Source organism: Tiliqua scincoides, chromosome 1 (assembly GCF_035046505.1).
Source record: "Tiliqua scincoides isolate rTilSci1 chromosome 1, rTilSci1.hap2, whole genome shotgun sequence".
Classification (NCBI taxonomy): Eukaryota; Metazoa; Chordata; class Lepidosauria; order Squamata; family Scincidae; genus Tiliqua; species Tiliqua scincoides.
Window position 1 is genome coordinate 72885890 of NC_089821.1, and position 14906 is coordinate 72900795.

Sequence of the window (14906 nt, forward strand, 5' to 3'; positions counted from 1 at the left end):
CCCTCTCTTGCACAGGCTTCGAAAGGTTAAGGCGACCCTCTCAATGAGTCTTGGGGTCATGACCCACCGGCGAAGAACACTGTTTTAGATTTTTGAGTGTTGCAGGCTTTTTTTTGTAATGGATTAGAGCAGGATTTTTTTGTAATGGATTAGAGCAGGGGTGTGAAAACGTTTTGGCAGGAAGGTCACACCATTTCTCTGACACTGTGTTGGGGGCTGGGGAAAAAAACAAATTAATTTACATTTCAAATTTGAATAAATTTACATAAATGAATATATTAGAAATGGAACTTATTTGAATGAATGAAGGTCTTGCAATAGCTCAAGTCCTATAAAAGACCTTGCATAAAGCAAGGCCATCCTTTTCTTCGCTGCTGCTGCTGCTGCTGCTATATCACAGACATGAAACAGCAAGCAGTGGAGGGAGCCCTCCCACAGCTCACACAAAGTCGAACAGTTGCCCTCACACTGAGAGCGGTTGCGTTGGGCCAGCATGGGCTCTAGCAATTCTCTGGAGGGCCAGAGGCTCATTGGAGACTGGGGGCTTCCCATGGGCTAGGTTGGGAGTTCCTGAGGGCTGCAAGTGGCCCCTGGGCCAGGGCTTGGGCACCCCTGGATTAGAGCAATGGTTCCCAAACTTTTTAGCACTGGAACCCACTTTGTAGAATGACTCTCTGTTGGGACCCCCAGCTTAAAAAAAAAAAACAAAACTAGAAATTATTTATTTATTTATTTTCAAGTAATACTTTTATTTATTTCTTTATTAACAAAAAAATTGATCTAAAAAAATTTGATCTATTTCTCCTAATGAGGCAGCCCTGATAAACTTTAATGAATGCTCTCCTTCCTTTCCCATTTCTCCCCAGAAAAATAAAAAACAAAATCTTCTGGATTCTTTTGAATTCTTTTTTAGGGGACATCAAGTAAGACATACAGTATTTCTCTGTCCATATTTACAGATCTTACAAACTGCAGGAGCTCAGCTCCATGTAAACTGCAGAAGCTGAGCTCTTTGCAGGGCAATTTAGCTCAGGCAGTTTACAAGATAGCTATAAATTGCTCAGCAAAGAGCTCAGCTCCTGCAGTTTACAAAGTAATAATAATAATAATAATAATAATAACTTTATTTTTACCCTGCCTTTCTCCCCGAAGGGACTCAAGGCAGCTTACAACAGGTTAAAACAGATTAAAAACATAATTTAAAAAACAGATAAAAGCAAATAACACATATCATAAAAACAGTAGTCAGATAAAAAGTAATCAGGTAAAAAGAGCATAGAGCAGCAAATCATAAAAGAATCAGGCCTGTAACCAAGTATCTAAAAAATATTAAAAGGTGTTAAAAAGATGTTAAAAAGGCTGAGAACTCAGAAGGCTTGTTTAAACAGAAGGGTATTCAGGCCTCGCCATTCTTAAGTCAAGGGGCCATTCTTAAGTCCCTCTTAAGAGGGAGCCATTCTTAAGTCAAGGGGAAGGGAATTCCATAGTGTTGGTGCCACTACTGAGAAGGCCCTATTTCTTGCTGCCGCCCCACGTACCTCCCTAGGCGGCGGCACTTGTAAAAAGGCCTTCTCTGATGACCTAAGCGGATGAGCTAGATTGTATGGAAGTAGGCGATCTCTAAGATGCCCTGGCCCAGAGCAGTATAGGGCTTTAAAGGTCAAAAACAGCACCTTGAATTGGGCCCGGAAACGAATGGGCAGCCAATGCAGCCACTGGAGAAGCGGACTGACAGAGTCAAACTGCCTACCTCCAGTAACTACATGGGCCGCCATATTCTGCACTAGTTGCAGTTTCCGAACCGTCTTCAAGGGCAGCCCCACACAGAGCGCATTACAATAATCTAACCTCGATGTCACCGTGGCATGGATCACCGTGGCCAGGTCTGCACGATCCAAGTATGGCCGCAGCTGGCGCACCAGCCGAAGCTGAGCGAAGGCCCCCCTAGCCACATCCGCCACCTAGGAATCCAGGAGCAGCTGCGAGTCCAGGTGGACCCCCAAGCTGTGGACCTGCTCCTTCAGGGGGAGTGCAACTCCATTCAGCACAAGCCGATAGTCCAGCACCTGCATCGAGGATTTCTGAACCAGGAGAGCCTCTATCTTATTCGGATTTAATTTCAGCTTTTTAGCCCCCATCCAGATCCTCACTGCCTCCAGGCAGCGCTCCAGGCCCTCAACCGCCACCCTGGAGTCTGGAGGAAAGGAGAGATAGAGCTGGGTGTCCTCGGCATATTGATGACACTCCACTCCAAACCCCCGGATGACCTCTCCCAGCGGTTTCATGTAGATGTTAAATAGCATGGGGGACAGAATTGAATGCTGTGGCACCCCACACCTCAAGGGCCAGGGTGTTGAACAGGCATCCCCCAGCACCACCATCTGGGACTGATCCTCCAAGTAGGAGTGGAACCACCGCAAAACAGTGCCTCCAACTCCCAACCCGGCCAATCGGCCCAGAAGGATACCATGGTCGATGGTATCGAAAGCTGCTGAGTGGTCCAGCAGGACCAACAGGGACGCACTCCCCCTGTCCAGTCCCCGGCGTACATCATCCACCAAGGCAACCAAGGCAGTTTCTGTCCCAAAGCCCGGCCTGAAACCAGATCAAAAAGGATTCAGATAATCCGCTTCACCCAAGACCCTCTGGAGTTGAGACGCCACCATTCGCTCAATTACCTTGCCCAAAAACGGGATGTTGGAGACTGGCCGGTAGTTGTCCAACACAGTGGAATCCAGGGAGGGCCTCTTCAGGAGGGGGCGAACCACCGCCTGTTTCAAAGCACATGGCAATGTCCCCTCCATCAAGGAAGAATTGACCACTCTCCCTGTCCACTCAGCCAGTCCACCCTGGGCAGCTTTTATCAGCCAAACTGGGCAAGGGTCAAGCAGGCAGGCAGATGGCCTCACACTCCAAAGGAGTCTGTCCACATCCTCAGGTTGTACAAGCTGAAAAGAATCCCACAACACTGGACAAGCAGTTGCCAAGGGGACATCGTCAGACATTATCAATGTGGCATCCAAGTTGTGACAAATACGATTGATTTTATCTGCAAAATGTTGTGCAAACACGTCACAGCGGCTGACCGTGTGTTCCTCCTGGTCTACTGGGGGGGCCTGATGGAGGAGGCCCCGCACCACACCAAACAGCTCTGCCGGACGGTTGTCAGCAGACGCAATAGTAGCAGAGAAGAACGATCACTTCGGTGCTACCACCGCCACGGAATAGGCTCTGTAATGAGCTCTACTCCGTGTCCGATCGGATTCATCCCATGTTTTCTGCCACCGTCGCTCTAGACACCTGCCCTGCCGCTTCATCATTTGCAGCTCCTCAGTGAACCAAGGAGCCGCTCCGAGACTGCAACGTGGCAGAGGTCGCTCCGGAGCAATCTCATCCACTGCCCTGGTCATTTCCCCATTCCAGAGGTCAACCAGGGCCTCAGATGAGATGCCAGTCTTTCAGGATCCATTAGCCTCCAGGGGCGGACCATAGAAAATGGTCCCCCGCCTCTGCTGAGGTAGGAAGTCGCAACAAGCCTAAACCTTACCAGGAAGTGATCTGTCCATGACAACAGAGTGATCTTGATCTCCTCTACATCCAGATCACTACCTCCGCACCCAGCTGTAAACACCAGGTCCACCACGTGTCCTGCAGTATGTGTTGGGGCCAGGATCTTCTGGGACAGGCCCATGGTTGTCATGGCGGCCATGAAATCCTGAGCTGCACCTGCTGTGGGGGCCTTGGCATGAACAATAAAGTCGCCCAGCACTAGTAGGTGGGGGGACTCCAATGCTACCCCCGAGATCACCCCGGTCAGCTCAGGCAGGGAGACTGTTGGGCAGCAGGGCAGGCGGTACTCCAACAGAATCCCAATCCTGTCTGGCCCTCTCAACACAACATGCAGGCACTCGAACCCAGCAAACTGCTGGACAGGGCACCTGGGAAGGGAGGTGGACTCACGATAGACCATTGCAACTCCCCCCCCCCCCCCATCCCTGCAGTCTTGGCTGCTGCAACACCTGGAAACCTGGTGCACAAAGTTCGGAGAGACTAACTCCTCCCGCCATGTACAACCAGGTCTCTGTAATACATACCAGGTCAGCTTTCTCATCCAGGATTAAATCCTGGATGATGCAGGTTTTGTTATTCACCGACCTGGCATTCAAAAGCAGCAGCTTCAGATCCAGGGACTCACTGCCAAGACCACCAGGCATCCGAGAATTGGGGGAAGGACCAGAAGGAGTGATGATCTGCCTATGATGAACTCTCCTTCTCCTGTAACGGCCTGTCCGACCCCCACCACCATATCTCCCCTGGCCCGTCACTCTCTTGATAGTGGCACCCCTCCCTTCCCCTGAGCTCCCTCCTAAAAAGAAACACATGTGGCGAGGCCCTCCTTCTGAGACTGGCCTATACAAAGAGAAACACCCAGCAGGCCTGCTTATGAAAAAGATAAAAACAAGGCAAGCCTAGCACTGGGTGTCTCAAAGGCCAATCCTCTGCTGGAAAAAAGACTGTGCTGCCCTAGAATTTATGTTGCTCCTCTCTCCCCTGCCTTTAAACAGAAGGGGAGGAATAATCCGACCACTGTTTTCAGTCCGCCAACCAGGAAAGGAAACTTTGATCTTCTGGGCACGATCCCAGTGCTAAGAGCCACGCGCCAAGAGGCAAGTCAGAGGCTTAAGCAGGTTACCTGCCAAGAGAAGGAACCAATCGTTAGTCCCAAGGTCCAACAACAGGTGTAAGTGATGAGCTCCTTCCTCCACCCTCCTGGCAGCTGATCACTTGCTCACTGAGCCTCCAAAAAACCAAATTAATAGAATGCCCTGCATTCTATTAATAGAATGCCTAATTGCTCTGCAAAGACCTCAGCTCCTGCAGCTTGCAAAATAACTGCTGAGCTTTTTAGCTGGGCAATTAGCAGCTATCTGATGTTGGCTCTGTTCAGCATTTCAGGAACAACCAGAAATTGACCTGCCAGTGGATCCAAATCTACTGTATGGGAATCACTGTATTAGAACACATTAAAAACGTTTGTACAGTTGTTTTTTCTGAGACACCCTTACATGTTGGAACCTTAATTATATATTTGGAATGTTTTATGTGTCACATGCAATCGGGAATATAGAAAATAAATATCACATTTTGACAATAGGATACGTGTGGACAGAGGGAACAAATCAGGCCTAAAGTGGATCCCAGGAAATAAGAAATAGTTAGTGGTCCTATTTTATAATTCACCATGGAAATTGTGACTTATTTTTTTTACTTCTTCCCCCAAAGAAGTCAGAGACATATGTACAGGGTATGATGATCCAGCCAAAGAAAGCAAGTTTAGGTCTCAGGGTGGTAAGCATGTAATATCAGTGAGGCGGCCTAAAGCTGCTTCCCTTTGCCTATACTGTACCCACAGTTTCCCAAACAAATTGGTGGCTTCTTTCTTATTCCCAGGACCTTAGCATCTTTACTTCACTGGAACTTGCTTCAGGTAAGAGGTAAGTCTTAGAACTGCATTCTTGGCCCTTTGAAAACATGTTGGCAACCTTCAGTCTCGAAAGACTATGGTATCGCGCTCTGAATGGTGGTTAGTTGGAGTGTCCTCTCCAGTGCGTGAAGCCTGGGTAAAGAAGGTATGGACGATAGGCTGTTACCCATGCAGCAAATCCCCCCTCTCCACGTCGCTTTAATGGTCCAATGGAAAGGCAGAGGCCAATACGGTTGGTTCCAGCGGCATCGCAGGAGTTGCCAGAGCGTGACTGTGTACAGCCACGAACTGCCTCAGGGACTCCGGCTCCTGATTTTGCCTCGAGGTTGACTCCTGAAGCCTTTTCCACAACTGGATATGGCCACAAGGCAGTGGAGGTTTGAGGTCAGAGTTTCCTTCTCTTAGATGAGCTGCCTTCCCAGGCTGATGAGTCCCATCTACCTGACCCCTTTGAAAAACTGGCCGATCAAACCACCACCCCTCAGTCCAGTTTAAAGCACCATTCATCCAAGTGTTGATGCATGAGAAGTAGGCATTTTCGTATGGAAGTGACTATGGGAAACTATCTGTGGGTGCCAAGTGGCCTATCTACTCTCATCTTTGGCAAATGTAAGTGCTCCCACTTTTCTGCCCCATTGCCTGGGAAGAAGGCAGCCATTGTCCTCTCAGGAGTCTTTTGCTGGCAGCAGAACAGTTAGCCATGACTGACAGCCCAATCTTTATTCATGCCAACAACAAGGGATGAGACAAAGTTCTCATATCCCAGGAATGGCAATTGAGGCAGATGCCTGGTGCATTAGGAAAGTGCGTGTGTGAGAAACAGCATCACCCCGAGCACCCATGGAGCAATCTTCCCAGGACACAGGGCTTAGCAACTGTTTTGTTTTGCCAAAGCAGTATGTACAGAAGAAGTCGCCTTTATCTGAAGGCTGTGACCGGAAGTTCCCAGTGAGCTGAATTCTCTCTGCCCCCATCTCTTGTAAACAGCACTATGTGCTTTATTTAAATGTTTATCTGAGCGTATTTTGTTCTTGCTAGGACTGTTAAAGGTAGAGAAAACATTGTGACTTAACAGCTGCTAACAGCCATACTGTTTGTGTGGTTTGATGCTTTTTGATATGACCTCCTTTGGTTTGCTGATGAGCCAGTTTGTGTGTCATTGGCTGATTTTTACAGAGCTTAAATATTTAAAATTGCATCCTGCATCTACATGAATTGGTGTTATTCTGGATCAACTGGGCTCCCCTTGGGCAGATCACAAGAATATAAGAGCCCTGCTAGATCAGGCACAGGACCCATCTAGTGCAGCTTCCTGTATCTCACAGTGGCCCACCAGATGATTCAGAGAACACACAAGACCACAAGATACTTGATCTCACTGCCACCCCCTGCATCTGGCATTCTATTTACCCCCACACCCCCAGTGAAGACACCGGATTGCACTTGGGTTTAACTTGTGCTATTTTATTAAACATACTGACCAATTTTTAATGCATGAAACCTACTGAACATACCTCCTCTCCCTCACCAGTCTGGGGTAGGCGAAAAAACTGATATCCACAGCCAATTAATATGACAGGAAAAGATTCCTACCAAATTCCTACCTGGCCCTCATAATGAGCGACCAGCTAATCTCAGACTGTAGATACCCATCATGGCTTGTAACCTGTGTTGGAGTTTTCTTCCAGAAATCTGTCCATTTCTGTTTTAAAGGCATCTAGGCTGGGTGGCATCACCACATCCTGTGGCAAGGAGTTCCACAGACTAATTACATGCTGGGTAAAGAAATATTTTCTTTTGTCTGTTCTAACTCACCTCTTTAGAATGAGGAAGGGGGAGGCAGGTCTGGTCTTTGCCTGACCCAGGAGTCTGGTGGAGAGTGTTTGTCTTGGGTACAAGCCCCTTATCAAGAGGGTAAAAAAATGTAACCTAAGTCATACATTACACTTGAGGATGTTTATACAAATTTAATTCTTTATCTCTATGTGGAATAGGGTCGTGCATTTAACTGCACCCCCAAAAAACAGGAGTTAGTCAGTTGACCAACTAGATATCAAATATCATGTTGGCAACCTTCAGTCTCGAGAGACTATGGTATCGCGCTCTGAATGGTGGTTCTGGAACAGTGTCTAGTGTGGCTGAAAAGGCCAATTCGGGAGTGCAATCCCTTCCACACTGGGAGCAAGTGCAGTCTGTCCCTGGTCTGTCTCCCTGGCTATGGGCCTTCCTTCTTTGCCTCTTTGCCTCAGTCTGTTGGCCAAGTGTCTCTTCAAACTGGGAAAGGCCATGCTGCACAGCCTGTCTCCAAGCGGGCCGCTCAGAGGCCAGGGTTTCCCACCTGTTGAGGTCCACTCCTAAGGCCTTCAAGGACATCTGCAAGAGGGATCTGAAGATATCAAATAATGTTCAAGTTTTTAAAGCATTAGCTTCGTGAGAACAACAAAAAACACATTCCCTAACTTTCTAATTTAGTTTCACTGAACCAAATTGCATTTAGTTTAATTGTTTAGTTTGGCCCTGCATGTTTTTCTGATCAGGATTGGGACTGTGGCATGCAGAGAAGCTGTACTGAACCTTCCTTGCATCAGTGAAACCACTAGTAGCTCTGGGAAAGAAAACTTCCATTGGAAAGCTCCCACTTCCACATAAAGTGTAGTTTGGCCTTCACTCACAGCAATGCTATGGGCCAGTTCAAATAATATTCCAAATTGCTCTCTTATGGCCCAGTTCTAAGAGGGTCTTACTCTTCTGGAACTAGTGTTCCAACAGCATAAGGTCCTTGGCAGCTGTTGCAAAATGGGAGATGCCACACAATGTAGCCTGGCCACCACTGCAAGAGGAGAATGGCTGGGTTCGCATGCCAGTGGCCGAAGAGCCCCAGCCAAAGGGGGCAGGAGGAAGGTGGACAGAAAAGGGCATAGAAGGAGGAACGGGGAGGAAACAGGGTGGAGAAGATCAAGGCTTGGAAGGGGGGATCAGTGGCAGTGGCACCATTGTTATTCTCCATTCCAGCCTCAATCTGCCTTCTTGGGTCCACTCAGACTTGCATCAGCTATATAACTAGCATAGGTCTGAGTAGACCCACAGGGCCAGCAAGGGCTTACCCCAGAGCACAGGAACAAATGTTTCCTTACCTTGAGGAGGCCTTTGCAGCTTGAATCTCCCTATGGGATATAGCGTGCACCCTCTTGGTGCACCTTCATCAGCTCATGGGGAGTTAGGTAGGATTGGGCTGCCCAATGTGTGTGAGGGAAGAGTGTGGCTGTACATCCCCCCCCCCCCGGAGATCCGACTTGGCCATTATATCACTGCCTAATCACCTAGGCCCTGGACAATTGCCTAGAGTCTAGTGGATTGTTTGTCTATGCTGCTCGTCAGTGCACTAAAAATATTTAAACTGTGTTGACAGACAGTTTAGATCAGGGGTGTCAAACTTGTTTCATACCGAGGGCCGAATAGCATTCATGATGCCTGCTGAGGGCCGGAAGTGATGTCATTAGGCAGGAATTGATGTCATTAAACAGGTCATAATAAAAAATAAACACTTTTTTCTTACTTAGGAATTCATTAGCTGCAAACAACAGAAGAGAAAATACACAAATCTTGATCATATTTCAAGATATGAGAAAGCCCAATTTTCACGTGGGCTGCTCTTTTAGCAATAACACCACAGCACTATTCAGCAGATGAGAGCCTGAGGGCCAGATAAAAAGCTTCTGCGGCCCGCATCTGGCCCCCGGGCCTTATGTTTGGCACGCCTGGTTTAGGTGAACCAGACCCATGATTAGGAAATGGTGAGATGGCAGACCAGGTGAGGAGGAGCCCATGCTTCTGCTCTTAACACACATGTTACGAGCATGATTGAAGTATTGTTTGAATGGTTCTTCATTTTATTTGAAGCAGGTCCTTCAGTGCCAAAGTTTTTCTAGACTTCAGCGGGCGTAGAGGAGGCACGGAGTGGACTGGAGAAAAGGACTGTTACTTCTGAAAGTAGTACAGCAGTGATTTCAGCCGCTCAGTCTGCCTGCCAGCTCTCTTTCTGTTGTCATCATTACAACATTACAACATCATTACAACATTACCCCCCCCCCCCGCTCCTAACATTTGGCTGGGGTGCTATTTGGCTGGGGTGCTATTAACCCATTACAACATCATTACAACATTACAACATTACAACATTACCCCCTCCCCCCCCCCCGCTCCTAACATTTGGCTGGGGTGCTATTAACCCTTCTGGTTGGTGCCGGCTACTCCTTCCTTTTGAAAAGGCTGGGGTCATGGAGAAGCAGTTCAGGAAGAGATGCCCCAGCCAACCCCTCAAGTTTTTACTGCTCCCCCACTGCATTCTTCCTTGCTGGCTGCTGCATTTTCTTAAGCAGAGTGTAGGAAGTAGGGGAGATGGCCAAAAGAATGAGCTGTGGGTGTAGTGGTAGTTTCCCCCAAAAGTCAAGAGCTGTCCTTTGGGGCAGGAAAGAGAGTGGGAGAGACAGAGAGTGAAAAAGAGAAACAGAGACAAAAGAGAGTGGACAGGTGGAGAAAGGAAAGGAGAAGTAAATAGAAAAAAAACCTTGGGACTCTAGTTTCATCGTGGTCACTTTTTTGCTGAATTTACGGATTTATTTCTAAGAATCCTGTATTCATCAGGAAATGGATAGACTTGTGGATAGCACATTCAAGTGTGCACAGGGCCTCACATGTATCGTGTTCTTACAACCATTCTGTAAGAAGGGTAAGCATTATTATGCTTAATAGGCCTTGACACTCTTGGCATAGAGGGTACGTTCACTAATATAAGAATGAAGAATTCTTATTCTTCAGAATAAGTGAAGAGATAAGAAGAATAAGGAAGAATATTTATACATGCCATACAGTCTTGTTTGGCTGTCAACAGAAACCGAGCAACTAGAAATATGGAGTTTAAAAAAGGGAACCTAGAGAAGTTAAAAAACTTCAGCCTATTCTCCAGTGTTCCACAAGCACACAAGGCCGTTCCTGGTGGGGTGGAGGAAGTTTGCACTGGGAACAGAGAAGGTAATCAAAAGTGAAAACTATTACAGATTCTGTTGTTGACTACGGCTCTTGGCAAAACAGAAAATGAAGAAGTTCATTTTAAGTTTACAAGGAAGTTATAGAAAAGAAACAAAAGTGAATAGAGGGAGAGTATAGAAACTAAAACATACAATTATTTTACTTTAATTCTCGTAAATTTATTTTCATAAATACTGACCTCATAAATAATTTCTCTCACAGAAATTATCTGATTAACTTCTAGTTTTAATCTCGCCACATGTTTATAAAAAAATAATAATAGGCACTGAAGCAGTAGCCTAACAGCAGCTTCAGTGTTCCCCCCACATATAGATAACTAGCGTGATACCCGTGCTTCATTACCGTATTGAGGCTGCAATCCTATCCACACTTTCCTGAGAGTAAGTCCCATTGAATACAATAAGGCTTGGGGCAATAGCCCCCCCCCCCCGGCACAGCAGCAGTTTGTCCTTGTGGTGCTCAGTGGGGGTGGGGGCGGGCGGTGTCCCCAGCAAGTGGGTGCGGCTGAACATGGGCAGCACCTGCTTCCTCACCACCTGCCAGATGCTCTGCCAGGACCCACATAGCTTCCTCTTCTGCCTCTGCCAGGCCGACCCCGACCTCGACTCCGACAAGGACGAAACAGGTGCCTACCTGATTGACAGAGACCCCACCTATTTTGGGCCAGTGTTGAATTATCTTCGACACGGGAACCTGGTGATCAATAAAGACCTGGCTGAGGAAGGTGTGCTTGAAGAAGCTGAATTCTACAACAATGGTTGGCAACCTTCAGTCTCGAAAGACTATAGTATAAGCCTACAGCACCCGGTATTTCCAGGCGGTCTCCCATCCAAGTACTAACCAGGCCTGACCCTGCTTAGATCAGACAAGATCAGGCATGTGCAGGGTAACAGTTGCTGCCATTCTACAACATCACATCCTTAATAAAGCTCGTAAAGGACAAAATTAGGGAAAGAGATGCCAGAATCGCACAGGTTCCAGTCAAGCATGTCTACAGGGTATTGCAGTGCCAGGAGGAGGAGCTGACCAAGGTGGTCTCCACCATGTCTGACAGCTGGAACTTTGAGCAGCTGGTCAGCATCAGGTCCTCCTACAACTATGGGAACAAAGACCAACAATAAGGCTTGCTTCTGAGTAGACATGCATAGGGTTGTGCCCTTAATTACTTAAAATCTATTTTCACTCCAGTGAACTTTCCTTTGATTGCAATGAACTGAAACTTAGCACAACTACCCCACGTCAGGCAACACCCTGTAATTATTGAAAGTCACAGTTCCATCAAATTTTTTTTGTTTAAGAAATTGTTATTTTTATATTTTGAATTGGTTTTGTGCTATAATAGAATAGTATACATGCTTCATGAAGATATTTGCAAAAGTCAAGGAAAGCGAATTAAGAAAAAGAGTGTGCAGTTTGAATAAAGCGAGGATGTAGAAAAATGAAGTGAAATTTGAAATATAACATTTGATGAAGAAATAGCAAGGAGAAAATTGTAGTGAAAAAATAGCGGAAAATACCTATGATCTTTGGTTCTCTACTTAAGGACCTCTTTGTAGACCACATTGGTGGTTCTCCCCTCAGGTGCTAGGACCACCAGGCCACTGGGTTAGCTCACTCTGAAGCAGGCCACATAGAACAGCCATGTGAGAAGCAGTCCTTCCACAAATCAATCCCTGCCACCTACAGCAACTGCCCCTGGGACTGGTTGATGGTCATAGCAAAGCAGACCCTGAGGGGGAACTACAGCCTCTTGAACTTGAAGGGTTACTCTGATGATATGAGTGATATGTGTGGTAAGCATACCAACTCCCCTCGAGTACAGCCCACAGCTGGTGAACACTGTGGCCTTGATGACATTCCTGTGGAGGGCCTTCACTCGCAGCCTGGTGCCACTGCAGCATGTGGGTGGGTTGAGATTCCCAAGCAACATTACTAGAGCTCCCACTTTGAGGAGAAGTTTGTGGGCTGGGAATCCAGGAGGGTTGAGGGTGCTGAGGAACTCCATGGGGTAGACTACTTCAGCAGTTTGCACCAGAGTCCACAGACCTGTACTCCTTTTCTGCCCCTTTGAACGACTTAAGTAGGTGTCATTAGTAACAGCAACCTTGTTGTTCTCGGGGGTCCGAATGGCACGGTTGCACAGTCACTCTATGGACCTCTTTGATATCAGCGAAATCAGGGTATTGACGCCTGCTTACCTGTCTTAGACCCCCTCCCAAGAAAAGATAGCCAAACCTGTAGCAAACATCAAAACAGTGTAACAGAGAAGGGGGAAAGAAGAAGACAGGGAAAGCATGAACTTAGGGGAAAGCTTAAAACTTAACTGCTCCGCTAAATTAACTGCTCTGCTAAAATGTCAAGGTAGTCCTATCAGTTGGCAATGTTTCTTGGCAAACTAACAAAGTGTCTAGCTAGCTAACCACGGACACCTGCAAGAGATGAACTTTAGAAGACAGCACACATTTTAATTAGAAAAGTATGCATCCTTGAACAAGTCAAAGTGAGACAAGGCTACTCCCTCTTTGAAAGTAAGGAGGGGGTGAGAAGATGAGAGGGACGAAGTGGAAAGTACCAGGGAAACTTCTGCTTTTGGAGACTCTTTGTTTGAATTGCAACTGAAATAGAAAAAGGGCATATAGAGACAAAAGCTAGGACAAGGTAGTCTTGCCCCAAATTGTAATTCACATATGGGGACATAGTAGTCATAGAAGTAGTAGTTCTTAAGGAACCAAAAGGTTGCTTGATTTTAGAAGTCTTAAAAGACAAAAGACAAGAAGCTTTTAGTTTTGCAGAGAGGCTCCACAGGTGTTCAATGTTTGGATTAACACAGGAGAAAGGTAAGCCAATAAGATAATGGTACCAGGCCATCCTAATGAGGGATGAGTCAGTTCTGCCAAGAAAATATCTTATGAAGTTGGCCTTCACACTTGTCTTTGTGTTATACTGCTCTCTTTAAATGATGTTACCTGTCAAACAATCTGTATAATTGGATTGATGGATGTGAATAAGGCTCAACACTGGGTAAATGGAATTGTAGCACCCCCTACTGGTTTTTGAAAACTTTGTAATTCAATATGTTTAAATGCCTAATTTTACCTTTTATGGAAACCTGTAACCTGAAACATACCTATCAGGTGTCTCTAAGGTTATCTACAGCCTATTAAGAGTTTGCCCCATCTATGATGCAGATTTTCAGCGAATAGGAAGTCTAGATTTTAGGACAAAGGACCAGGAATGTATAAAAGCGTCCCACCCCTCTGAAGAGTGCCTTCTGGATTTGAGCTGAGTCTCCCAGAGGCCACAGGCATGCCTTGCTGAAACAATAAACAGCCTTCATAGCCTTCCACCTTTCAGTGTCTTGCTTATTTGGTCTCAGCGGCACTGGACAGACCCACCCCTGTCTACCAACTGGTTGTGAGGTCTGCTAGGGTCATCACCACTGATCCCAGGCCTGCAAGAATGGTAACCTTTCCCTTGGGATTCTCTCCCTCCTTCAGGATACTTTCCACCCCCTATTTTGAGTAGGAGTTTGGAGAATTGCCCAACGGAGACATTGCCTCTCAAGTGGACCCTCATGTTCTTCCTGAGAGAGAGTTTCAGGATGAAGAGCCATAGATACAATGCCTTGATGCCCGTCTTATCCTTGTCAGCTTGAGTTTCTCTTGGCAGTACCTGGCAGAGTCTGCCCAAAGTCTTCAGCCAGCAGCACGGTGACTTTCCCCATCACTCCATTATTGCCCCTGATGTCTTTGAGGGTTATGCTCAGTGCCTCAAAACCCGCCTTGTGTGCCATAGTTCATGCCAAGGCATTTGAGTCATAGCTGATCTCCCTCAGAGACTCCTCCAGACCTTTTTGGCTGAGGCAAGCTGTACTGTGACAAGTTCTGTCCTTCCAAAGCCAACACTGCATCCTCAGTCAGCACCAGGGATCTATTATACACCTGGCCCATCACCTGCTGTGCACTGCCTTGCAACTCCCTCTCCACATGCCGCGTGTGAGGGAAGCTAGACTGTGTCTCACAACTCTTGAGCCAGTGCCCCTCCCTAACACTCCATTCACTGGAACACAGGGATAAACAGAGCAATGCCTCCTGTGAGGGAAGCAAGACTGTGCCACACAACTCTTGAGTCCTTGCCCTTTCCTAACTCTCCTCTCACTGGAACACAAGGATAAGCAGAGCAAGGGTTGGTGATAGCATAAGTTCTCAAGAGAAAGGCTTGTCAAAATCTTGGGGTAGCAGAATGTAGCATTGAGCCAGAAGTACACTTCATTTTACTATGCAAACACTAAAATGGCTACTATTTTTTTGTTATTTTACTGTTACTACCCCTTGCCATACCGACTTAAAAAGGGTTAAGTTAAAAGAGCCGG

The 14906-nt window shown here is 46.8% G+C and overlaps 1 protein-coding gene across 1 annotated transcript; it reads left to right on the top strand.

Moving 5' to 3' along the window:
- Positions 1-9883: 9883 nt before the first annotated feature.
- On the top strand, positions 9884-11655 carry LOC136645066 (BTB/POZ domain-containing protein KCTD5-like). Its single transcript, XM_066621320.1, has 3 exons — positions 9884-9902; positions 10998-11292; positions 11451-11655. Exons 1-3 carry the CDS (start codon positions 9884-9886, stop codon positions 11653-11655), a joined length of 519 nt encoding a protein of 172 aa, XP_066477417.1.
- Positions 11656-14906: the final 3251 nt, after the last annotated feature.